At 35.5% G+C, this 25,665-nt stretch overlaps 1 protein-coding gene across 1 annotated transcript in view; it reads right to left on the reverse strand.

Annotated features, from left to right (window-relative positions):
* Positions 1-4,985: 4,985 nt before the first annotated feature.
* The window catches only part of LOC574892 (sorting nexin-27), a 35,913-nt gene continuing 15,233 nt past the window's right edge, over positions 4,986-25,665 (reverse strand). Inside the window, exons 4-11 of the mRNA XM_030976816.1 lie at positions 17,800-17,910; positions 16,821-16,899; positions 14,940-15,106; positions 11,807-11,899; positions 10,344-10,493; positions 8,790-8,918; positions 6,981-7,205; positions 4,986-6,223 (exon numbers count right to left, since the gene is read on the reverse strand). Coding sequence (XP_030832676.1) covers positions 6,173-6,223; positions 6,981-7,205; positions 8,790-8,918; positions 10,344-10,493; positions 11,807-11,899; positions 14,940-15,106; positions 16,821-16,899; positions 17,800-17,910 — 1,005 coding nt within the window. The 3' untranslated portion in view covers positions 4,986-6,172. The remainder of the gene's footprint in view (positions 6,224-6,980; positions 7,206-8,789; positions 8,919-10,343; positions 10,494-11,806; positions 11,900-14,939; positions 15,107-16,820; positions 16,900-17,799; positions 17,911-25,665) is intronic.

Raw genomic sequence — 25,665 nt, forward strand, 5'->3', positions numbered from 1 at the left:
TTGTGTCGCATCGCGTCTGGTCGGGTTACCAGACTTTTTGTGAAAACGTGCCCCTTTATTCAAAAACAAATAAACCCCTCTCATCTACAAATGGTCTGGTCCAATTTACAAGACACTTTGTCTTGTTTTCGTTTCACAAAAGGCTGTGTAACGGAACCACCAGACCGGACGCGAGGACTCCAGGATTCGAAGTAAGCCCATTTCATTTATGAATTCTAGATGTGGTGCAAACTCAAATTCAAAAGCTTTCATGATTTTTGTCTTTCATATTCATCTTTGGAATTCATCTTACTATCCAAAGTTTCCAAACTTTACAAGGAGCAAAGGGTCAATAATTTGTCAGAGTAAAATTGCCAGGGCCGAGCATCACTAGAGGGATGGCATGACACTCCATTCAAGTATTGCGCCAATCACCAAAAGAAATTTTGCAAGGGGTTCCATGTCACTATACTGTATTCAAAATTTAAGCTTCAAACATTAATTATACAAATAGATATTGCTGTTTAAAATGATTCCATGACATTTGCTCCGGCGACAATTGCTCCGCTGTAAATTTCATACACTAATCGAATGGCTAACTTCAACCCTGGATTCAACACTATACCCTACCCTAAACCTAACCCTAAACCTAACATAAAACCCTATTGAAACCCTAACCCTAACCCTACATCTTAGACGAAATAAAGCCCGGAGCAATTGTCGCAGGAGCAAATGTCGTGTCACCGTTTAAAATACCCCAGCGAACAGCAAAATGTTGTGGAGTAGACTACTTAACGCATGTGAATGCACTTGCATATAATAGGGCGGGCACACAGAACCCTGGTCTGACTTGGGTTCTGTGCAAGCCCTTTACACACGGTTTCATGTTATCCATTATATTCTTTATACTCTCCTTATCCGTATACCTAAAGAATGACAGGCAAAGTTTTTTTTTTGTTTTGATTTTTTATATATTTGATATACATAACAATTATTTTTTAGTTTATTGATATGCTTTGAGCGAAATTGCAAGTGTGTAAACCCAATGTTTTTCTTGTAGGAGGAAAATCTTTCACAAACTTGTTGGCATTATTTGTCCAATATCCCATCCCCATTACTTGGAAAGTGTAAAAACACCCTAAAAACATTACCTTACAGAACTCACAATGGATATACATGTAGCTTAAATTTACCTAGATATAATTTCCAACAAGGAAAAAGAAGAAGGAAAGAAATAAATAAATATATAAGTAATAAAGGGAAAACAGCTAAGAGGGAGAGCAATTAAGAGACAGAGCAAGAAAGAGGAGAAATAAAACCAATGAAAATAATTAAAAACAAGCAAAATGCACAAATATTCCTTTTCACAGGCACAGAACAAGGCTTATTTATTATCATTTTCATACAATGATATAACTTTGTATCTTGCATTCTTTTTATACAACAGCTATTTCATGTGTCTGTAAATACAACTGACACATGTATAAATGGTGTGTGCTCTTTTCTTTATACAGCAAATTTTGGTACAGAAATGACTTTTATATAATCCAGCTCCAAATTTGTTAGATGTCCAGATGTTGAAACCAGCTAAATTACAAAATTAAAGTTATTTGATAACTACACAATTATATACTTTACAACTTCAGAAATCACAAAATAATAGATTTAGGATAATACAACAGTTTGGAGACATCTATCTTTATTAGTGGGCCACCTGTTTATAGTGGTAACTATTATTGCCCCCTCCAGATAAAAATATCAACTGTTTTGGAACCAGATGAGCACCAACTCATGTATTTTAATACGGATGCTTCTGGTTAAAAAAATAGATAATATGAATGACGAACGTCATCTAGAAAGGTCATTTTTTAACAGTAGCCACATTCACGGTTTCCTTCATCTGGCCAATATAGACAGGTTTCATGGTATTTCAAAGGTGACTAAATTTAATAGCTAAATGGTGAGTTCTTATTCTTATTCTTATATTCTGGTTCCCTCTGGTACAAAGTCCTTCCTATGTGACTTTGTGAAGTACCCGGCCACACAAGCAAGGGGAATGCAACGTATCACTACATTACGATGAATGCAATATAAATATATTGATGATATAAGCACTAAATTTATTTTCATTTCAAATTCAAAACTCATTCTGCTATTTAGATTTAATTCTTGCTGAATTATTAAATCGTAAGGTGGGCATGGGACGAACAATTAAACAATACTCTGATTACAATGCCTGCATTGAAATAATCATCTTAAATCTCATTAAAAAAACTACACACATATGTGAACATTTTCTACAGTGATATTCTCTTTTTCACATTCATGGAACATGGTAAAGATCAATTCTTTACATATACCTTGATATACGATGCCAGAAAGGTGCTAACAATTTTTAAAAGCATTCGGGCTCTCACTTGATCGTTTCCAGGACTTTAAAAAAAGATATATTTTTGGCCTTTACGGTATACAACAATATTCCCTAAATTCTGAGTACAATTCTTTTCTCTTTTAAGAGATAAAACATTGTATGCTTGGTAATAATAGTTTCATTCAGTGAATTATAATTCATTGGTGAAATAAAAAGGCTGTTAAACATGAACAAAATATACAAATACAGATATGTTTAAAACCATGATAGAAGCGTGAAGGGAAATATTGAGAGGATCTTGAGAACAGCTCAAATGGAGAAAGAAATGAATTCCTACAAAGACGATTAATACGTCTATTTCAGAACCGAGAGTCTGAGATATGTCTTCATATAACTCATTGGAAATAAATTGTTATAGGAAAATAAGATCTCCAACAGATTGTATTTTTTTTTTTTTTTTAATCATCATTCTTGTTTTAGGAAATGGATACATCAAAGTGATATATCTTTCTATTTTCAATCTCCTTCCCATTAGGAATATCACAATTTTGAAATTATTTAGTAAAACATCTCTTTTTTTAATATCCATTTCCAAATTGAAACAAGAGTTATCATCACTCGCTCATGAGCACTGTTAGGAACCTTATCCATTTATCTCAACACTTTTAGAGGACCTTCAAAATATAGGAAAAAATGAGCAAAGGAAATGATATACAGGTAAGACATTAAAATATAAACATAACAAGCACAAACGTGGATGGAAAAGCTACACAAAAAACATAGATAAAGCAATTATAACCAATATAGCTTTGTACACAGAAATATAACTTTTTAATAAGAATCATAAAATGGATAACTTTTTGAAGTAAATGCACTGTAAGTGACATGAATGAAATGAGTTGTATCAAATGATATTCACAGCAAGTAAATACAAACAACCCAGATATATTACGGAAGTGTAGACGAACAAGAAAAGCAAATAATAGTTATGCATTGGGCTCTATAATATGACTCCACATTCTTGCTCACAATAAGGCCTTAAAAAAAAGATGTTGTATTGCCGTTTAGGTGCCAAAACATGAGTCGGTTGGTTGGTCAGAGATCTTTTTTTCTTTTTTAAAAACTTCTTTTTTCTTTTTTTCTCCCTCTTTGGGCTGATATTTCTCAGTTTTGCTTTAATATTTTGTTTCTCTGAAAAGGTGGTTTAAAAAAAAAAAGACCATAGATTTCAAGATTTTTGGGTCCGTCGCAGAGGGCAATACCACATCTTTTTATTTTAGGCATAATATTTGCTCCAGATTCTATTATGATTAGTTCTTTGGTTTGAAATGGGATTCAGATTGAGTTCAGGTTTAGCGTTATGGTTAGGTCTTATGTTGGATCAAGGGTTGAAGGCAGGAATTTGACTAGAGTTAGAAATTGACCTATGAGCAATTGTTGTTGAGCCTTTGTAGTACAATGCACAGAAACAAGTTTTCAAACATCTCATCCTCATAACCTTTGATACATATGTACTTATAATGTCATAAATATGCCACAATTGCTAAGAAACTACCCGGTAGATTATGAGCCAACAATCTTGGTTAAAATTTATGATATTTTGAGCAATGTAGAGAGTTACCTCTAGATGTAAATATTCAAACACAAAAGGAATAAAATATTTGACCGTTCATAAAACTCCTTTTACACAACCTTACGCAAATTAGATGTAAAAAAAGCAAAATAACTACTTGTTTTTGTGAATTGGCAGTCATTATTTTTTGTTTTTTTAAAAACATTGCTATATACTGAAATCAACTTTAATCATCTTTATACTGTCATTTGAAAATGATATACATTTAGAGCAAACACTGGTATCAACATTCAGCTGTTTACAAGTCGATGAAATGAACTTTAACCTCTTGTATCTTGAAAAATATATATCCTGAATTCTACACCAATTTATTATCTGTACAAGCTATGAGTATGAGGTGATACAAATGATGCTATACATGTCAAACTAGAGTATCGTGAATTCATTATTTAAGCCGCAACATATGTATGATCCAACTACAACCAGATTGGGAAAGATTCATGTACAGACAGTCAAACCTGTCTATAAAGGCCACTTGAGGGGACAAAGAACAAGTGGCCACTGTAGACAGGTGGCCTTTCTAGAGAGGTGACCACTATGAGGCAGGTTTTACTGTACATGTATATGATTGGGAGAGTCACACCGAGATCGACAACGGACCGAATACATATTTTCGCATTGTAACCAAATTTGTAAAACGTCTCAATACAAATCATTTCATTCACCAGTTACAAATAAATGTATCTCAATGCTCAGAATTCAAATTGAATACATATTTTGTTGCTAGATAGGACAAACATTATGGCTTGCCCTACCTCACAACACATAACATATGCAATTTGCATTCTGACTTTTGAAATACAATTATTTGTAACAGTGATTGAAATAATTTGTATCGAGGTACTTTTAAGTAGAAATTTAGTTACATTACGAAAAAGGCCCATTCTACTCATTATCTATCATTTTAATTGTTGAATCACCAGCACAGAGAGAGAGAGAGAGAGAGGGGGAAGGAGGGAGAGACAGAGAGAGAGAGAGAGAAGGGGGGGGGGGGGAGGGAGGGAGGGAGAGAGAGAGAGAGAGAGAGAGAGAGAGAGAGAGAGGACATGATTTTGTGTTTGTCTTCACTCTCAAGTGGCTTGTAGTAGACGTTGCTTGGTGTGAGAATCAAAAGTACCATATACATGTAGACTATCACAGGTACTCTGTTAAGTGTTATTCATACTCTTCGTTATCTACAAAGCTCCAGATACTTACAGCATAGTCACAAACAATTCAAATCATATACCGGTATGACATATATTGCTGTAGGTGAATAAGGCAAAAAATAAAGTGATTTCATTTCAAGCAATAGGTTTGGTATTGTGAAGTACATACTCATATGATATGAATAAATGCTGTATATCGTATTGTATATGTACCTATAGCTGTACAGGTTGATAAGTATTGAAAATGCCTAGGGTATGTACGTCATAAAATTGTTACGTATACACAAAAGAATACATGCTTTAGCAGCATGACATGACACACACTTTGAACACACCGGATCATTCATTTATTATCAAAGTTCATAGGTACGAATTCTTTAAGTATTTTACGACCAAAATATGCATTTCCTAAACCAACATGCAATGCCTAAATGGTGATGGGTAATAAATGGGGTATGTTTGTAAGAATCTAGTTTACCCATGTATTACTTGAATCAGCCGAGCACAATTGAGTGAGTCTGTTGAGCAGAAATATGTTTCCCTTATAGATACAATGATACTTGACTTAAAGATGTAAGAATGATAGTACATGTATGTATTCAAACAGGGTGTAGACTAAATACATTCAAGACATTGCGACACTCTATCAAAATAAAAACATGTTTTTAAAGACAGTTGATATCAAAGGAATAGAATCAGCGTGTGAATAAATGTTTCTCTCAATCTATAACAGCATATATTTATTCAAGCGAGAAAACACATCTTTAAAGAACATCAGGTTTCCTTCCGTATCACCACCTTGTTTAGCCTTCGCTAGCCCATGGTAAAAAATAATAGACCATATTCTGTGTACAACACCTGTAAACGTCCAGAGTATAAAAATAACTGGTTATAAAAAGAGCATACCACTGGTTTTATGATATGTAAGAACTGCTTGCCTGTATAAAGCTGTTTTTTTTATATATTTATATTTGTATATATAGTCTATCTGTCCTCTGTTGGTTTGCAAATAGTGCTTTGGTTTGATGTGAAGGTCAAAGGTCACAAGCCCTCGTCTTCTTCTTCAGTTATGATTTCTCTGTGCTCCGGTCTCTGTATGATTAAAAACATAAAAATTGAGAAGAGTAAATAAAAAGAATGAACAATATATATAAAATTCCCCAAATACAGTTAAACCTGTCTACAGCGACTGCCCAAGGGAAACACAAAAAGTGGCCTTTGTAGACAGGTTCCTTAAGTGCATGTTTCAATGAGAAACCATTTTCAAGGGAAACAAAAAATGTGCTTGTTGTAGAAAGGTGGTCACTAAAACAGGTTTGACTGTAGTATAACACATAGAATAAAACTGGTTGAATAGAATTTAAACAATTCGGAAAGCATTCCAAATAATTCTCCTTCCCAGGAATGATGTAGACCATATTAATTTTTTATTTTTAATTCCTGATGAATGACAGGAATGAAAAGAATCTGCACTATTTCTATGGGAAAATATATTTCATCCCATATCAAATTTTTGTTGCTATTCAAGATTTTCATCATTCATTTAAGGAGACACAATGTAAGGTCATTCTGAAGATAGCCATTTAATTTTTTCAATTTTTTGTGTGAAAAGAAAAAAAGTGTTTAAAAATAAACAAAAAATACAGGGAAGAGAAAGGTAGTTATAGAACAGAAGAGACATTATTTCTGGAGGGAGTTTTGAAAGGAACTTTTGGTATTCTCTGACAAATGAGAAGACAAAATATTTTTAACGCAAGCGTGTTCCCATTCTCCATTGTCAGGACAGTGCTAACTCATGTGATTAATACTGTCACAGCTAGAAGGAACATTAATGAAATGATAAACTCACTCTATGTAATTCCTCCTCTTCCTCCTCTCCATCGTCCTCTTCCTCCTCCTCCTCCTCTTCTTCTTCCTCCTCCTCTTCCTCTTCTTCCTCCTCCTCCTCTTCTTCTTCCTCCTCTTCTTCTTCTCTGTGATTGGTTGGTTGTTGTCCATTACCACGATGGTCATTTTCTCGACACCACTCCCTCTCCTTTAGCACCCTGGCGAAGCACTCGTTTAGGAATTCATACTGAAATACAAGAAGGAAAAACACAATATCAAACGTAACATATTTTAAAAAATGTATGCAGCATCCAACTAAATAACTTCTGGGCCCTGTTGCTTAAAACTTACCATTGATGTTAACTTTACCATGGTAACAGGGCTCAACAGCCAATCAAAATCAAGGTTTCCATGGTAGTTACCATTGATGGCAAAGTTACCATCAATGGTAAGTTTTGTGCAACGAGGCCCATTTCACTATTTCATATCCTTACTGATTATTGAAAGGTAAAATAATATTGTTATTAAGATCTGATATCAAACTCTAATTCAGCAACAATTATGTGGCAACCATAACAACCATATCCCCAACATAATGACACACCACCAATATTAACGGGTATTCTGAAAAAAACAGAACAATTGTTTAAATAGACCAGTTGCTATGTCAGAATGTCTAAATGAGGAGGATGCTCGAGACAACGAGGAGTGGAGGTAGGGAGTGTCTTGTTGGCGTGAAAAGTTGAGCATAAAATTTGAATATACATTCAACAGTGAACTGGGCCCTGTAACACAAAGATAAGTTGCAATTGACCATGATCAGACCTTCCAACATTTGAATTTCGAAATTCCTATTATTTTTTATTAATTTGTGGCACGTCGCGCCATGTCTGGCTTATCAAGAAATATGCATCATGCAGCTACCCAACACACATCTTGATGTTGGGCTCATTAACATGTGATTAACAGATTGTTTAAAGAAGTTTCAAATTGGATTTTAAAACAATCCAGGAAAACCTGAATAAAAGAGAAGATTATTTCTTCACCAATGTATTATTTTATTTTTTTGTGGGAAAGCAGAAAAAGAAAAATAAACTGGAAATTTTCGCCCAAAGCGGAAAGGTTGGGAGGTCTGCATGATGTACAATGAACTGATTGTAAGATCGATCATACATTCAATCATACAATCAATTGCTTGGTTTTGTGTTACATGGCTAGGGTCTACTGGAATGTCAAACTTTTAAAGCGAAATAATTGTGACAAGTTGAGCTACAATCCTGTGATGTGATGTAATGGGTCAAAGATGCTTTACACTGGCATGGGTCAAGACCTGAAACACCTCGGATACATCCTAAACTTAGGGTGCCCAATTTTACCCAATTGCTAAGAAAGCATGTGGATACATGTTAGTAAGTAACCAATGGCTTTAGGTCCTTCCCGAGGAACTTGGCAATGAGGACTAATGCATTACCAAAGGGCACCAGCGCATCGACTTGATTTCTAACCTGGGAACTCCAGGTTAAGAGACCACTGCTCTACCACTGAGCCATCATGCCTCACTTTACCCTTTCATAGTGGGAGTTAGGCACCTATGGTCTGGACCTTAAGTGCCCCAACTCCTGATGTAAATGGGGCATGACTCATTGGAATTAGACAGAATAAAACAAAAGTCATGAATGACATTTAACAAAATTCTCCCCTTTCAAGTAAGAAAATTGGGAAAAAATTGGGGGAAAAAAAGCGTAAAATCAGGAAGAAAAAAAAAAATTGGAAAAAAAAAAGAAAAAAAAAGAAAGAATTAAATTGGGTAATTATAAGGCCTGTATCTTACGTATTTGGTGAAGACTCTGACCCATCTTGGTTTCTTTCCAGGCTTGGTGTACTCAAAGCAGAACACCATCCCTTCCTCGTCCGTCTCGTACTGAGAAATCTCATCCCATTCAAATGAAGGAGCTTGGGCCTGAACGTCAAGGATGGAAAACATAAATCATTTGGTTTCAAATCATTTCCGGCAAAATAACTACATCATTTAGTGTATCCAAGCAGATACAATAGTAATAATTATATACCTCTCTTTAGAAATCTAGCCATCTGATTGGTGGAAATTGGAGTCGTGATTTTAGCCATGCCAGCCTACTGGTTAATAGTCTTTAAAAAAGATGCCCGCATTCCCGCCTACAGGTTATTAGTCCTTAAAAGATGCCCGCATTCTCGCCTACCGAATAATAGTCTTTTTAAAAGATGCCTGCATGCCCCGCTTAACAAGCAGCATAAATAAATTTTGATGAGATCCCCATTGGTTTACGTGTTGAAAGTTTTTTTGTACGAGCACGGATACAAAATATAGTGCAGTGTGTGTGTGCGATTCCCGAATGATCTTAACATTCAGGCAACTTTCCAGGGAAGATTTACAGACAGTGTCTCAGATTTTCTGTGATGTTTTAAACAGTCTTTACTCAAAAAAAGGATAAGGTAAGAATTCTTTGTAGATTTTTTGTGTGAATTCGGTAAATACAATATATCTGGACTGCTTTAATATTCGAAGCATAACTGTTTCTATACTGGCTCTCTGGGACGTTACATCCTACTATGACCCTTGAGCCTATAGAAACAGTGATGTCTCTCATAGCAGTCAATTTTTGATATATCTATACTATATTATTTAGTGTATCAGAGTAGAGTATAATAGTATACAAATATACAATGACACTCGAGGATCTAGTTGAAACTATTCGCATCGAAGGAACATCAACTAGTACTATTCTCCCGAGGGCCATCGGCCCGAGGGAGAAAAGTACTAATGATGTTCCTGAGTGCGAATAGTTTTAGCTTGTTCCGAGAATGAGTCATTTTATATTTGTTTTATATCCCTTCCATCTGTATTATTCCTTGTACACTTCTGTAATAACATGAACCTTATACTCACATTCACATCTACATTCAGATCGAAAAGAAATAAAGAAAATTGCACGGCTCAAATGAAACATTGAAGGATGTAAAAAATGTTTAGCTGGCGCTAGTGTAGTGCAGTTATCGCACAGCGTAAATTGCATATGGCTTGAGCGCCGTGACACCGCAGGGGTTGACCGCGCAGAGGCACTTTGAAATCATGTACATGTACGCGCTCGCTGGGAAAACGCATAGTTAAAGAATATGCGTTTTTTTATTGTGACGTCACGCATAGTACCTTTTTTCCCTAGGGAAAAAAAGGTACTATGCGTGACGTCATCAATAAAAATGAACTATTTCGATCTAGTCGGCAGGAAACGTCTTTTACAGTAAAACTATTCTTTTTCTTGTTGTGTACACACCTAATGCAACAACCTTACGATAAGGGATATAATAATAAATATATCTTCTAGGGTATTCCTCACACATCACCTACCTCTAAGGTGCCGTCCTCCTTGCAAGCTTGTAGCGTAAACTTCTTGTAGCTGACCGAAGGGATCACATGACCTGACTTCTTGGCATCACATGAACAATGAGGGAATACCATCATACCGTAACCGTCAAGACTCCTCGCAATTTTTAAGTACTGGAAGAAAATAAAAGAATGGTTTAAAAAGGGGTAAAAAGTACTCCGGTACTGGAGCTCAAATTCTTAAAAAAAGATAATTTACAAAACACACCTAATTTATATCAAATCACCTTCATTCTCTACTAGCATTTGTAAAACTTTTCCAATGCAACACTTTCAGGACAGTACAGACCTACATGTATATTGACCTGAATATTGAGTATTACAAAATGTTGGGGAAAAAAACTTTCAGTAATTCTGTTGTACATCACATGAAGCTAATAATTCTTTCCCAAAACTCAAAATGATAAAATAGGCAAGGAGATTTTGTTAACATACTAATCATGTATTCCAGTACAGGTGATCAAATTCAAATAAGCACCTTTATGAAAACACAGCACATCTATATTTAGTAACATTTCAAAGTGCGGGGAAAAACTTTAAGTAATTCCATCGTATGTAATGTGAGGATAGATAACTCTTTCCCAAAACTCAATATTGATAATCTTAATCAGCAGATCATCAAAAAAAATTAATGCAAAAAAAAAAAAAAAAAAAAAAGGTACTGCAAATTAATTTTCGACAATTCCCCCCTCCCCCTAAAGGAACAACAATGTATCATATTGGCTTGGCTCTAGTTCACTTTTAAAAGTGATCAAAATTGGGTCGGTCTCAATCAGATCCTCCTTGATAAACCCTAGCATCCTGTAATAGTCGAGACTGACTCTGATTCTCGTATACTATTTCTTCTCTCAGGAACTGATTGGTGACGTAACTGAATATTACTTCATTCTTCACAATCAATAGAAAAATTGCCTGTTTTAGTAAGCTTTCACTTGAGTGCAGCAAGCTTCTTCAGATTTATGTCGTAGCTGGCGCTGTTGCTCAAGCAGTATGACAATTTGGTAAAATGAACCATATACTCTTTCTTCAACGTCAATCCTATTTTATAAATTCCATCGTACTGCATCAGCAACAGTAAAGGAGCTTACCAAAACGGGTCATTTTTCTACTGACTGAAAAAAGAACTAATTTTCAAATTCACTTAAAGCCCCACTGTACTACATGTAGCTACTTGCTCCCTCTATATAGAAAACAATGCCTAATCAGTGACCATTGGTCCCCCATGATCCTCTTTTTCTTATGATAATTGAGAGCTGAGTTGATGACATAGCTACATGTCAGAGACCACCCTGGGTTGGCTAATACCTCCTAGCCAAACTAGTACAGATGGGCTTTAAATCCATGAAGACTGTAACTACCATCCTATAACACAAACAGTTTAACCACTGACTTAACCCAAGTGATCCAACACACACGCTCAGTCTTACCTGTAATTTATTTTCTTTATCCTGATGCACCTTCAATTCGTACATGGTTACCGATGGACATTTCACCCGATTCTGTGAAATGTCGCTAATCGCCTGCAGCAAATGAACAAAAATTGGAGGAAGAGGGAAAAAAAAGAGAAAACAATCTGATAACTCTTTTGTAGAAATTTGTCACTTTGAGCACTCACAGTGGTTTTGGGTTACCTTTGTTGATGTCTTCAGGCTATATGACGATGAATGGCGTATCGTTTATCCTCGACAAGATTGGTACGGTAATCTATACTGTATAGCTTTACCACAGTGGTTTTAAAATACGAAAGTTGAGTCTTGGTCATGTAATTTCATTGTTTAGAGTTTTGTTGAGTTGATTAGCAAGGTAGTCCACATTTGAAATGACTACATTGGAAAATATTATTGCTCAGTTTTGGAATCATTAATTATATGACAAATGACTCAATACTACGAAGAGCTCAACGAAAAGCACTGCACATAGATATGGTTACGTGGGACTACAAACATAAAGGCATCAAAATTTAGTATTTTTTTAAGGCATTTTCTAGTCATATTTGGAATATGATGCATTCAAGAGCAATCCTATTCATCCTAGGAAGGGGGGGGGGGACAGAAAAACTCATAAATCATTTATCACCGTGACCACAACTCAACTTTCCCTTTAAGTACATCTCCGAGAAATGTGATCTGTTGGGCACTGAGCAGCCAAAGAAAAGTCCAGTTCAAACCAATTGGGATCAACGTCTTTTAGGAGCAACCTTAAATCCCATTTATTCAATTTAGCGTTTTGAAGACAGACATTCATTCATTCTTTCATTTTTCTATTTTCTTTTTTATGTTAATGTACACGATTCTTTGTCATGATTTAATGTGTTTCCTAATATTTTGAAGCGCTTTGAGCATTTAATTAAAATGTAAAATGGCGCTATATAAATCTCATGTATTATTATTATTATTATTAACAAACAGATTTCTGTGTGCAATATGTGTAGGACCCCCCAAAAATTAATTTGCGACATTTCTTTGATGAATGAGCAAAATAGTCCACATTCTAAGTGACTGTTTTTTATGATTATTACTAACGATGTATCACATGTTTATTGCACTAACAGAAGGTGACAAATAATTCGGAACACCCAACAGCCAGAAATAGATTGTTTGTTGCACATTATTACCGTAACTTGTCTGAAATCATTACACAGAGGATATGAAGGGATAAAGGGTTGTCCACTGCCTATATCAATTTAGTAGAAATAAACAAGACTGAAATGGTGCTTTCATTACTGTGCATAGCCATTAGCATTTTTTCTCTATAAAAAGTACATCATTCCGAGAATTCAAAGCAAAAAACATCTCAATGAACTGATGAGGTTCTATCTTTCTATCTATTGGCCGTTGGGGCGACAATGAAATGGACCGTAACTTCCTGTCTTCAGATTCCCAAAATGAAAACAAGCACTTAGTTTGTTTCCCAATGGAGTTCCAACATTTCAAGATCATTGATGGAGGCATTTTACACACCAACATAGCGAATCAACAAGTGAAGCTGTGTCAACAAAATGAGACAAAATATAAGAGACCAACAACTTTCCTTTCAGGCAAACAAAATTCCCTAAAATTCCATAATTTGTTGTGATTTCCTCAATTTCCCTGATCTTTACCTAACTGGAAAAAAAATGAAGAGAGAATACTCATTTTCCAGGTTACTTCTTTCTTTTTCAGATTTGGGAAAACAGACCTATGTTTTAGTGATATTTTTGTAAAAGATGGGACCCATGTTCAGGGATTTTTTGTGAAAAAGTAAACCATTAGAGCGGCACACCCCGCATGTCTTAATATGTGAGTAACCCCCTCCCCAGGAGTTATTTTCACCATTCACTGCACACTTCTTTACCCATGAAAAATGGATAAGGCACATTTGATAACAGGATATTGCGTGTTCAATTGAGTTGACTCTATTCCCTTGCATGTAAAACCATCACACGATAGTCTGATTGAAATCTTGCTAGAAATCACATTTGTTGAAAAGCATAACTCACATTTCCGCAAATGAGATCAAGTGTTGTGCACATACATGGTACTTCTACTTCATTTTCTTACATTTCTTTTGATTTTTTATAAGGTCTTTCACATTTTCTACAAAGATTGTTGAAAAGATATCATGTATTTGAAGCCTTTCAAATTCAATGTAAGTTTCATGGGATTTGGGGAGAACTTATTTTCCACCATTATCAGAACTCAAGATTATCTTGAAATGTTGAAAACCCTAGGCTTTAGCGGTCTGTTATCTAAATACCTCTGTTGCCGATAAGCCGCCTCTTTACTTCTTTTTATAGCTCCTTCCTACTGACATTTATCGCACCCACATTGAAATGTGGTCATTGATTGATTAAACATATTCTAGGAACGAAGTCTTCAATCTCCTTCCAAAAACATGTCTAAATGGAACAATTTTGGAACACTCTAGACTTTAAACATCACTCTATATCTCATGTAGTCTGTTTGGAGCCTGAAGGCATCAACTTAATACAATTTTAAAAGAGTTAATGCCCTTCTTGGAAATTCTGGCTCCAAACAGATAACTTAAAAAAGATCTACTACGGAAATGAAACATATACATAGTACTGCACATTTTCCTTCCAGGCCTTAACTACAAGTTCATCTAATTTATCAAAGAAAGAAAAAAAAAGATGAATTAATTGTCCAGGATTCCTTCTCACATTTAGCCCTCCAGGCTAAGCTCCTTTATATCTTATAAGGGAATGAATCCCTGCAGTTAAGTTCAGGAAGTATTTGAATCTCATATATCAAAATAAAATTGTTTACTCTCGATTCTGTCTTGGGAAGAAATATGAGTATAAACTGTTTAATATCAACTTTATTCAGAAAGATGTAAACAAGCTGGCATAGCCTAAGGAAAGTAAAGGTGTTATGCTTCATTTTTTCCCCGACTTGTTCATGCTTCATACAAAATCTGAAGTAAGGTAGTTTATCTAGGCAGGATATTGAATATATTGCTTCTCTCTACCGGGTGTAGAAGTGGAAATATGAGATGCAAACAGTGTAAAGATTGTTAATCAGTTTGAAAACCTAGACTCAGGATGAGCTTTGAACCTCTTACCTGCCAAAAGAGGAATGACATGGTCTTCTCATCGTGGTTCATCAGAAGTTCTTGCGTTGGTGCAAAGACCCATTTCCTCAATGCTATGCAGCTTTCGTTAGGTTTGGCAGATGAGTAGTTCTGAATGTACAAGTTGTGAGGGAACTCTGTTCTTAATAGTTTCCGATCTGTAACATGGAGGAACACATCAAACATTGTAATTGTAATTGTAATTTAAATGGTATTTATTAAAAAATATCCACATGGCAGCCCAGGCTGAATTACATGAAGTTTACAACGTACAATCACAAAAAACAAAATGTCTTACGAATCTTCTTCTTCTTCTTCAAAATAATCTGCCTCCTTCACTGCTGAAGATTCTTGCAGATCTAAACATATTAATAGTCATACAATGTTATGAAGGCACTAGTCAGCATTCTATACATATAATGTATATTTGACAACCTTAAAAATTAAAGATGGACTTGAAAACTAAAGAATTTATTGCCAGAGATTAAAAAAATAGTTTTGCAAAGTGAGTTTTATTTTTAGAAAGGTTTCTACTTGTGAAATACTTGCTTTTAAATACAAAAGTTATATTCTACAACATAAACATTTCTGAGACACTGCGATTTATCAGTGGATTACCGTGGTCCTCTTACAATAATACCCCATTGGCAATTTAATTTACTCAAGAAAACTGGCTATAGATTATCTTCACTAAAACAATCACTTCCTGGAACCTACATGTACATGTATTCATCTTGGATATTGGTTGTGCTCCTAAACAAATAGGATCAATATATGGACATGCTAAATCTTATTTAAAAAAGAAGAAAACTTTTCAATCATCTTCTTTCAAAGTGATATTAAAGAGTGTAATTAGTTAGTTTGTAACAACATACGTTAAATTAGAATCAATAAAATCATATATGTAGCTTGCTATGAATATTTCTTGCTACCTATGCAATTCTGATCAGCTTGATTTAAGCTTTAAACAACATCTGCACCACAATCCATCCATGCACACAGTACATGCCTGTCTCTGCTTTCAAGTTTTTTTCTTCAAATGCATACATGAGAAGAGTATCGATTAAACATTTGAGTATCATTCCATTCTCTGGCAGTGACATAGTGGGATACAGAGTAACTCTTCGATCTCAGTATCTTTGCCATTCCCTGTTACATATCTAGAGCACAGGGTGAAACAGTAGGAGGTCTATTCCTTCCTAACATCCCTCATGCCGGTGACATTTGCAGATGTGTTGAAATATTAGTATACCATCTCACAATCATAATCGCTTCACTTTCTCTGTCCTGCATCATTCATGATGCATTAAAAGGGTATGCTACCTAAATCCACTATTAAGAATCAACCTACTGTCAACAGGCACACTTAATACTAGGTTAAAAATGGACAAAATTCAGAAAAATTAAGAAAAAGTATGCATCTGACAACTATGTACATAAAATAGGGCTGATGATGAGAAAGCTACCCCAAATAGTTCAAAATTGTAATTTCTCCAAGTATCCAATTTAAAAAAGAAATGGACATAAACAAATGAAATAAAATACGGCAGTAATGAGTTACGGAGTGCAAAAGGTCAACCTCTGTAAAAATTACTAAAACTAATAAATCCAAGTCGTAAAATAGAATTAAGCAACCAATTTCATAATTGCATGATTTTTTGTTTATTCAGTAGCATAATCATAATAGGAAATCCTCAGGGAGTTACAGAGGTTGGGGCTTCACTAGGTGCTTCAGAAATCAGTGGACTTTAATTTGCCCTTTACGGTCAGTTTCAAAACTTAAATAAATTTAGAATGCTTTACTAAATATCAGTCAAAAGTTTTTTAAAAGTGTTTGTTTAGAAGAAACTATCCGTCAATGGTGTTACTTACCAAAGCCACTTTCAGTGGTTTCAAACAGGTAGAAATAATTGACCATCCCTTTATCCAAGGCAATCTTGTGAACTAGACTCTGTAATGAAAGAAAACAAATCATGAAACATGGACTGTTGTGTACAGGGGCAGATCCAGCATTTTGTAGGGCATGGTGGCAAAAATTCTGGTGAAAAAAAACCTAACATGCTAACAGCAATCCAGACAAAAAAGAAGCAGATTTTCAGGTAACAATTTAACCTTTGGATTAAAAAATAAAGGGGGGGGGGGTGCATTTTGATGAACAGGGTTGATTAATTGCGATATCATAATTTGGTTTTAACGGAGGGGGGGGGGGGGCACACATTTTTGGAGGCGAAGGATGGGATAGAGTAATTAAGATATGTAAATGATCATGTATATGCAAAATGGATTTTAAAAGGGGGTGGCACAAGTAAGTTGTGCCCCCTGATCATTCATTGATGATGATATTACCTGCCTTTCCAACCAAATAAATCATCTGAGATTTGCTCCATTGTTATGACATGCCAAGGTTCCAATGATTGTTTCACATATGCTCCGGCAACATTTGCTATACTAATGGTTGTCTCATTCAAACATGTAGCTTAAATCCTGGACCCAAAGCTTATACTTTACACTAGAATATTAGATATATATTACTGTTGCCAATTTAAAGAATATATGTGATAATTTTAGCCCTAAAATAAATCCTATCTTGAAAGGATTAATTGCTGTTATCATCATTGTAAATAGTCATTTATTGTTTTACTCTTGACTCAAAATTTACTTACAACTATTGTTTTTTTTATAATGTATATCGCTGTAGATCATGTATTTTAATTTGTGACATGTTTATAATTATGTCATATTGACATTGTCATTGTACATTTATAAATCTTTTGTTTCAATCACAATGGTGTCAATGGCGGTGAATAAATAAATTCAAAATGTGACTGATGGATGTGAGGAAGATACTTGCATTATATACATCATCTGCAGTGTTGTTCCTCCTGACCGATACCGTGACAGACGTCCTGTCTGGAAGGTTTATCCTCATCTCAACCTGGACCTTAGGAGGCTCTGGACTCGACTGCATGACGGAGGAAACAAGATAGAAAGATAGAGAAAGATTTGGTCATTCATCATCTAACGCTTAAAGGGAGATTGTCATTTTCCATGTGCTGTAGGTCGTAATTCGCTTACACCAGACTTGGTGGAGATGCCATTGATGGATGTACAAGTCTCGCACAAAGCAAACCTGTAGTCCCATCAAGAAACACCCCCAGTCTCTCGGAGTGTCTTCGGTTGAGGGAAATGTAAGATAATGATTTTCTGTATGGGGCGATTGGTGGAAAATGCAGAGCATAATAAAGGCCTGTTGGTCATAAGATTGAAGGCTAATCCTCATGATTGAAAACATCTATTATTGGGTGAATGCCTGAATGGTGTTGAATTCCCCATGAGAGCCCACTCCTCTGCGTCTCAACAGCACAGTGTCCAACACCTCATTGGAAAAAAGGGTAATACATTTTGATAATCATAACAATAATTCAATTATAATTAATTTGTGACTATGATTTGTACTTCCTTTGAGAGACCAATGCCAGTGAATGGTGAGAGCAAATAGTGGCAAGAATAGCCTGTCATAGTTCAGGTCTAACTTAAGTCAATCTTAGTCTTTGTGAAACACCCCCTAATATATCACACATTTACGGCACAAGAATGAAACCCAGTATGATGACTACACCTCTAGAACGCAAAATAAGAAGAGATAAAGCTTCTGTCTACGTCTTTAATCTCCACTCGTCTTTAATCTCCGCTCAAATTGGCAATACAGCAGTGACCCCTTCACCGTTTCTTGACATTCACGCAGCAGTGTCCAGGAGATGAAGTGTTCACGATCAAAATTATTCATGCTTTCCACTATAAATCATATATGACAAAGCGATCATTGGCTTGAAAAAATGGCTGCATGTGCATGTACTATTGCAACTTATACAGTTTAATACTGTATTGGGAAAATGATAGCAGTTTCCATATAATTGTTATTTGTTTTCATATCATATAGCAACATCAATTAATTTGTTTGTAATAATGAAAGCATCATTAACAGTTACTCTTTTTCAAATGATATCAGCAATTACAACTACTCTGTTCGCAAATAAAACAGCAATTCTGGGATATGAATCCTTTCAATGTACTATGGAACTTTATTAAGTATTGTCTTTTATAAGAATATGCGTTTTTCTTTCACAATCTATAATTTGTTTAAGTCTTCATTCAAAGTCAAATTCTTATTTTTACATTGCTGCTTCTTTTCACATCTGTTGTATTGCAGCCCTAAGGTGTTTACAATTACAAAAACCTAATTACTGCAAAATTTGTTACCTTGAATTCTAATTAACCATATCAGCACCCTTAGAAACCTGCCCGTTCATTAAACCCATTCTTTAGTTAATCAAAGAGGTACAATTTTAAGTAGGACAACTCTTTTTGTATGACTGTTGGTAATTTTCCCCTTCCACTTTGGAAAAATAAATTATACCATCCTTGCCCCCCATAAACTTAACGAAATCTGGAGCCGAAAAGATTGAATTTCAAGAATCATTTACAATTATACCAGCATGTGTACATATGAAGTGAAAGTTCTGATACTGAATTTTTATAAAAGACTTTGATGGATTAAAATACTTCACACTAAAGCAAACATATGCATCTATGCTCTGTCTGATTCATTGAAGTAAAGATCAATTGAACTATATACAATAGATTAGCGTAGTTTTGATTAGTACTATCAAAGCATTATTCATCTAATCTTGAGTTTCTATATCATCAAAGTATCTATTGTCTAGTAATACATGTACATTCATATGTGATGTCTTTCTTCATTATGCTTTGTATCTTACTTTATACATTTTTGATGATGCAATTTTGTTGTTTGTGCAAGGCTCTCTGGTAAAACAGTGTTCTGGCCGCTAACGGGGCCTCCCTGATAAGTGAGTCTGAATAAACAAGATATGATTTCATTGTTGACACACAAGAGGGCCATTAGCTTGCCTGCATTGCTTCCCCGAAAGCCAAAGTATAGATAAACCACAATCACTTCATCAACATAATATGAATAACATTAGAAAGAGCTGGGTTTAAACCTTGTTCTAACCCCTGTTCTGGTTCAAACCACTGATGGGATCACCCTAGATAAGTGAGTCTGAATAAACAAAATATGATTTCATTGTTGACACACAAGAGGGTCATTAGCTTGCCTGCATTGCTTCCCCGAAAGCCAAGGCACAGTCATGCTTGCCACTATTGCTTCATCAATATAATATGAATAATATTAGAAAGAGCAGGGTTTAAACCTTTTTCTAACCCCTGATCTTGTTCAAACCACTTGAGGGCGACCTTAGATAAACGAGTCTGAATAAACTAAATATGATTTCATTGTTGACACACAAGAGGGCCATTAGCTTGCCTGCATTGCTTCCCTGAAAGCCAAGTCACAGACATGCTGCTATCGTTTCATCAATACAATACGAATAATATTAGATAGAGCTTGGTTTTAAACCGCTCTAATAAACAATGTCACTGTCAGATTGTTTTCCCCGTTGCTCCCCTTCACATTGCCAGAAGGGGTATTCCCCTGATGACATAACTGGGACACCACTGCCTCCGTCTCCAATCTTGCATTTGAAAGCTAAAATTATGAGCCACACCATCCTGCATATGAACACTATGGAAGTCATATATGGCAGGCAAGCTAGGGGCCTTCTTGACAAACTCCAATATTCTCTGAGTAAACAGGCATGAAATTGAACAGTAACAAGACACGGTCGCTGCAAATTCGAAACTCTGTCAATTGTAGGCGTTATTTCTTCTGGTTTCTCCCTATTCGCTTTTAAAATATGAAATGCCAATTTAGTTTCAAATTAGATGTGGGCTGGATGTGTGCTCTCGGGCAGTTTGCAAGGTTAGATGATGGTTTCAGTTTTCATCTGTACAATGATATTGAGACCATCTCCAAACATTTATATTATTTTTTTCATATGATCTAGTGAGATATTTTCCTATTTTGCTTGAAATTGTGTTATACTTTACAGTAACTGTTTATGCCCCCATTTCTGTCTCTCTCTTTCTCTCTAACACTGTATATTTTATCTGACATTTTCAGTCTTTCAAAAAGTATTAGAAGTAAAGTTTGTATAATTTGTAGAAGAATGAATAGAATAGTAGATGTAGAATTACCAGATAGTATAGAAGTATAATCAGGAGTATCGGCAGTCATAACTATCCACACAATCACAAATCGCATATTTTGTCGCAAATTTCACAACAAAGTTCATGATTTGTAATGTCCCTTCTGGGCCGCCATCATTTCCAGATGAAGGGTTGAACTAAACTTTGACCTAATTGCGAAACAAGAAGGCTATGTATTACATCATCATACCCTATCCTAAGAGACAGACAGCCATTCGCTCATGTAATTTTACATACAGTTAATGTCATTCTACCGTTCAACAGACAATATCATCATCATCATTCAAGAAGTCATTGCAAAGCTGCATGAAATCCATTTCAATTCATAAGGATCAATATGGGGTCCAAAGGTATTTGGTAGAGACTCGTAGAGGCGCACTACTTGTAGGAAAAGTCATTGCAACCATCTCAGTAATTGTACAATAGCTCAGGTTAGTTCTTGATACTCTGAAAAGAAATAATGCACATGGAAGGCTAAATGCAAGTTGCAAAAAGCTTTTTTAAAAGTAGCACCAGACAGGTGAATTTTCTAGGTGTTTAGATATTTTTATTCTATTTTTTATTTTCTTCAATTTAACAGTATAAATTTCATTAACCTGCAGCACATGTTATAAATGTTTCATGAAGATTTGTGCACAGGCCACATATGCATAACTGTGTACAGTATGTTTAAGGAGATAGATGTACCCTAACTGCCAAACTGTCTTCCTCCTATTTAAAAATCTCTCTCTCCCCCTCATCTCCATATTGCCTTCTCTTCCTTTTGTTTTCAATTCCTCTTTCTTCCTCTCAAGCCCCTCTCTCTCTCCCTTTCTTTTCCCTCCTCGCTCCTCTCTGTCTTCTCCTCTATCTTTCTCTCTCCCATCCCATCTCTCACTTCTCTCTCCTTATCGCTTCTCCTTCTCTTTCCCTCTCTCCCCTCTCCCTCTCTCTCTCCCCCCTCTCTCTCTCTCTCTCTTACCCCTTCTCTCCCTCCCCTCTCTCTTTTTCTCTGTAATTACATCACATAACTCATCCCAAATCCTCCCTAAGTCACGAAAGATGAGCCCACAGAATAACTCCTGGCTCTCTCTCCCTCTCCCTGATAAGAGACTATAAATCTTCTATTTATACCCTGGTCTTGATTGCATCAAAGTACTGAAGTGTATTCACCCCTTGGGCATGCATCTCATTCAGAATTGCATATTGTTTTGCTGGAGTCATTAACCAGCCTATTCGTATAATCACGACCATGTTCAACTGATAAAGGAAGCGGTTGAATTTTGTATGTACATGTATCTAAACAATGCTGATTTTTGTAATACCTAATGAATAATGCCACTTCCAGTTCCCTTGCGATTCCAAAAGTTGCAAAAACTTGGGGGAAAGATCCTTTGCTAAATGCATGTTCTACCTTATGGAATAGCCTTCCTGAAGACATGAAAAAAGTGTATAAAACCTCTTATTCCTTCAAAAACCATGTAAAAACGCTTGTTTAATTCTTAATTATTTCTACATGCGCCTTGAGCACTCCACAGAGTGGATTTGGCGCTATATAAGTTACATTTATTATTATTATTACTAATAAGTCTAAAGATAACTCAGGCTGAAGTCAAAGGAAATGCGCGTTATACCAAACTTAATTGGGTAAACTTCCGTAGTCATCAAGGTCTCTTCCTATTCACATAATGTTCTGCTGGAATCATTAACTGGCCTCTTCATGTAACCATGGCAATGTTCTATTGATGCCTAACATCAAGTGGTTGAATCATTTATACAATTGTATTCTACGCATTTTGCTTATCCATATATCTCATAATTTATTTAAAGACAGACTATTGACAACTTAATTATCTAAAGTTACATTGGTACCAATGTGTAATCTTAAATTGCATTCAAACTGTTCACAGGTAGCCTGAAATGGCTGTAAGAATCTATATATTTTGTGATGTACATATCACTTTTGATTGACTTGCATAATTAAAGTCGACTCCCAAGTTATTTTTGTTGTTGCTTATTGGTGGAAAGAGGGGAGGGGGAGGGGGGGGGGGGATCATAGAAACATTGGTTTGTTGACCGGTATAGAAAGTAACGTTTTGTGGATTTATATGAGAACATTTTGAATATTACGCTCTAAAAATATCTTGACTAATGTGAAAACATTTCTATGCATTCCATACAAAACCTTGTTTACCAGACAGAAAACCATCAAAATATCAAATTCCAACTAGGGGTTTAGAGAACCAGTTTCTTTCGACCGAGTTATTCCTAGGGATTGCGCTTTGCTTTGGTGGAAACAGTGGGCATTAGAGTAATTTTCTAGTTCTGATGCCAATGCTTTTTATAGCACTTTCATGCATTTGATCCTTCATAATACACTAATACTCAGCTTGCACATTTCCTACCTAATTAGAGAAGTTTTAAAAACCTGTAAATCTGGGATAAAAATCCAAACCAATATTTGCAGTCACTTGATCAAGCAAAATGTGAGCTTATGTATGCAGAAATCTACAGATATTAATGTATGTCTACATGAGAGTAAGTGAAGAAAATTTGCACATGCTGTTTTCACATCTTCACAAGATCAACATTTTGTATGATCTATGATCAATTGAGTCTTCAGTTTCCCGCCTATTTTTTCCTTTTCTTTATCATTTCTTACTACAAAATTGTGTATCTTTCTATATCTTTAAGTTTCAATAAAAATGAATAACCTGAAATTCTACATGTATATTCTCATTCTATGTGCTATTATCAAGGCCTTATTTCACACGTCAGCCTTCTCATCTTCATACATTATCCAGTTTTCAGCCAGCCTAGGTGTTTTTCCACGCCTGAAAATGAGAGAGAACTCTGTGATATCTGATACTCCAAATTACCATCCGACATACCTCACCCCGCGCAAAGCTCCCATTAGAGACAGGCTGCATTACAATACGCGTCATAATGGAATTGTCGCTGAGAGAAAGAGACCACGAAATATAGGTCTCAAATGACTACTGGCACAGCAAAGAGGGAGACACGTACGTCTCGCCAAAAAAAAGCCCCCATCCACCACTCGCAAATTCAATCTACTATTCAGACTTCGGCAGGCTCCAAAGAAATTAATACCCATGACTATCTCATTAGGACTCCTAAATATCATTAACAGCATATCTATACAGCAGAAATTTTTTGCTGATGTTTAGTGTGTGATGACTGTGCGATGGGGAAGAGAGCTAACATTGGATGTTTATAGTCTGGAAGCGAGAATGATACCAAAAACAGCCATTACTCTATTTTTTCAAAAGGGTACGAAAACATCATTGTCAGCCCCACAAGCATATGTACTGCTGACTAGAATCCAGTGAGGAGAATTAGGACCTTCAGTAAAATGAGATGCTGTATTGCATCAAAAACACCTTTTTGCTGTATTCATTCATGTACATTACTCATGTCTCTGTTGCAAACTAGAAGGCCATTAACTTCATTAAAACAGTTAGTGCCCTTCAGACTTTTGAAGTGATATGTTATTGTGTAAGAGGCCCAAACATGTGGGGCAATACGTGCAGCATTTTGCCACTTCAAGGAACAAGTGCTACATCAAACACCTTTTGGATTGGATTGGAACATTTTTCTTTGCGCACTTAAGATATGGTAAATTCTGGAGAGAATATTTGACATACATCAAAATCAGACTAGTGACTACAGAAAATGATCATTCTTAATGACTGATCCAGAGACATTAGAAATACACAGTAAATGGAAATGAAATTGTCTGTGAAAGGTTGATTTCATGATAGGAGAGCTAATAATCCCTTTAGGAGAGGTTCCAACTTTACTTCAGTGAATAAACAAGGTTCTTAAATTAAACTTGGGTGTAATGCAAGGTTCAAACCTTCATTAATATGCTCAAGTCATTAACATTATACAGTAAATAGAAAAGAAATTGTCTGTGACACAATTAATTTTAATGATAAAAGAACTTGTCCTTTAGGAGTCATTCCAACAATACTTCAGTGAATATGCAAGGTTCTTAAATTAGACTTGGGTATAATGCTAGATTCAAAACTTTAATAAACTCAAATCATTCGAAATAGACACTAAATGAAAAAGAAATTGCCCGTGGAAGGTTAATTAGTCCATCAGGCGAGGTTCAAACTTACTTGAGTGAATCTTTGACATTCGAAAAGTAGATATAAGTAAATTGAACCCTTTAATGACTGAGCAAAAGTCATTGGAAACGCACAGTAAATGGGAAAGGAATGATCTGTGAAAGGTCAATTAAAGGACAGCAGAACTACACGTATGCCTTTCGGACTGAATCAAGTTAACCCTAACCAGTAAATGGCCAAGTGCAAGTATATCCCAGTTCTATTCCACAACATTTTTGTTAAAATACCAAGTGAATTAAAAGGATGTCACCTTACAGGTAATTCCAGGGTTATATACAGTTAAGAACTAAATTATTTATAGTCTTACCAAGGTTTGTAATTTTCTAAGTACAGGTATGTGAAAATTGATTTGTTCCGATTTATGTTTCTTGAGAATGTGACATATTAAAGCTTACTTCTAAAAGTATTGAACAGAGGCCCCCAATTCAACTAGTCCATCTTTCATTCTTGAGTTACGG

This window comes from Strongylocentrotus purpuratus, unplaced genomic scaffold (genome assembly GCF_000002235.5).
Source record: "Strongylocentrotus purpuratus isolate Spur 01 unplaced genomic scaffold, Spur_5.0 spur5_scaffold_9, whole genome shotgun sequence".
Taxonomy (NCBI): Eukaryota; Metazoa; Echinodermata; class Echinoidea; order Camarodonta; family Strongylocentrotidae; genus Strongylocentrotus; species Strongylocentrotus purpuratus.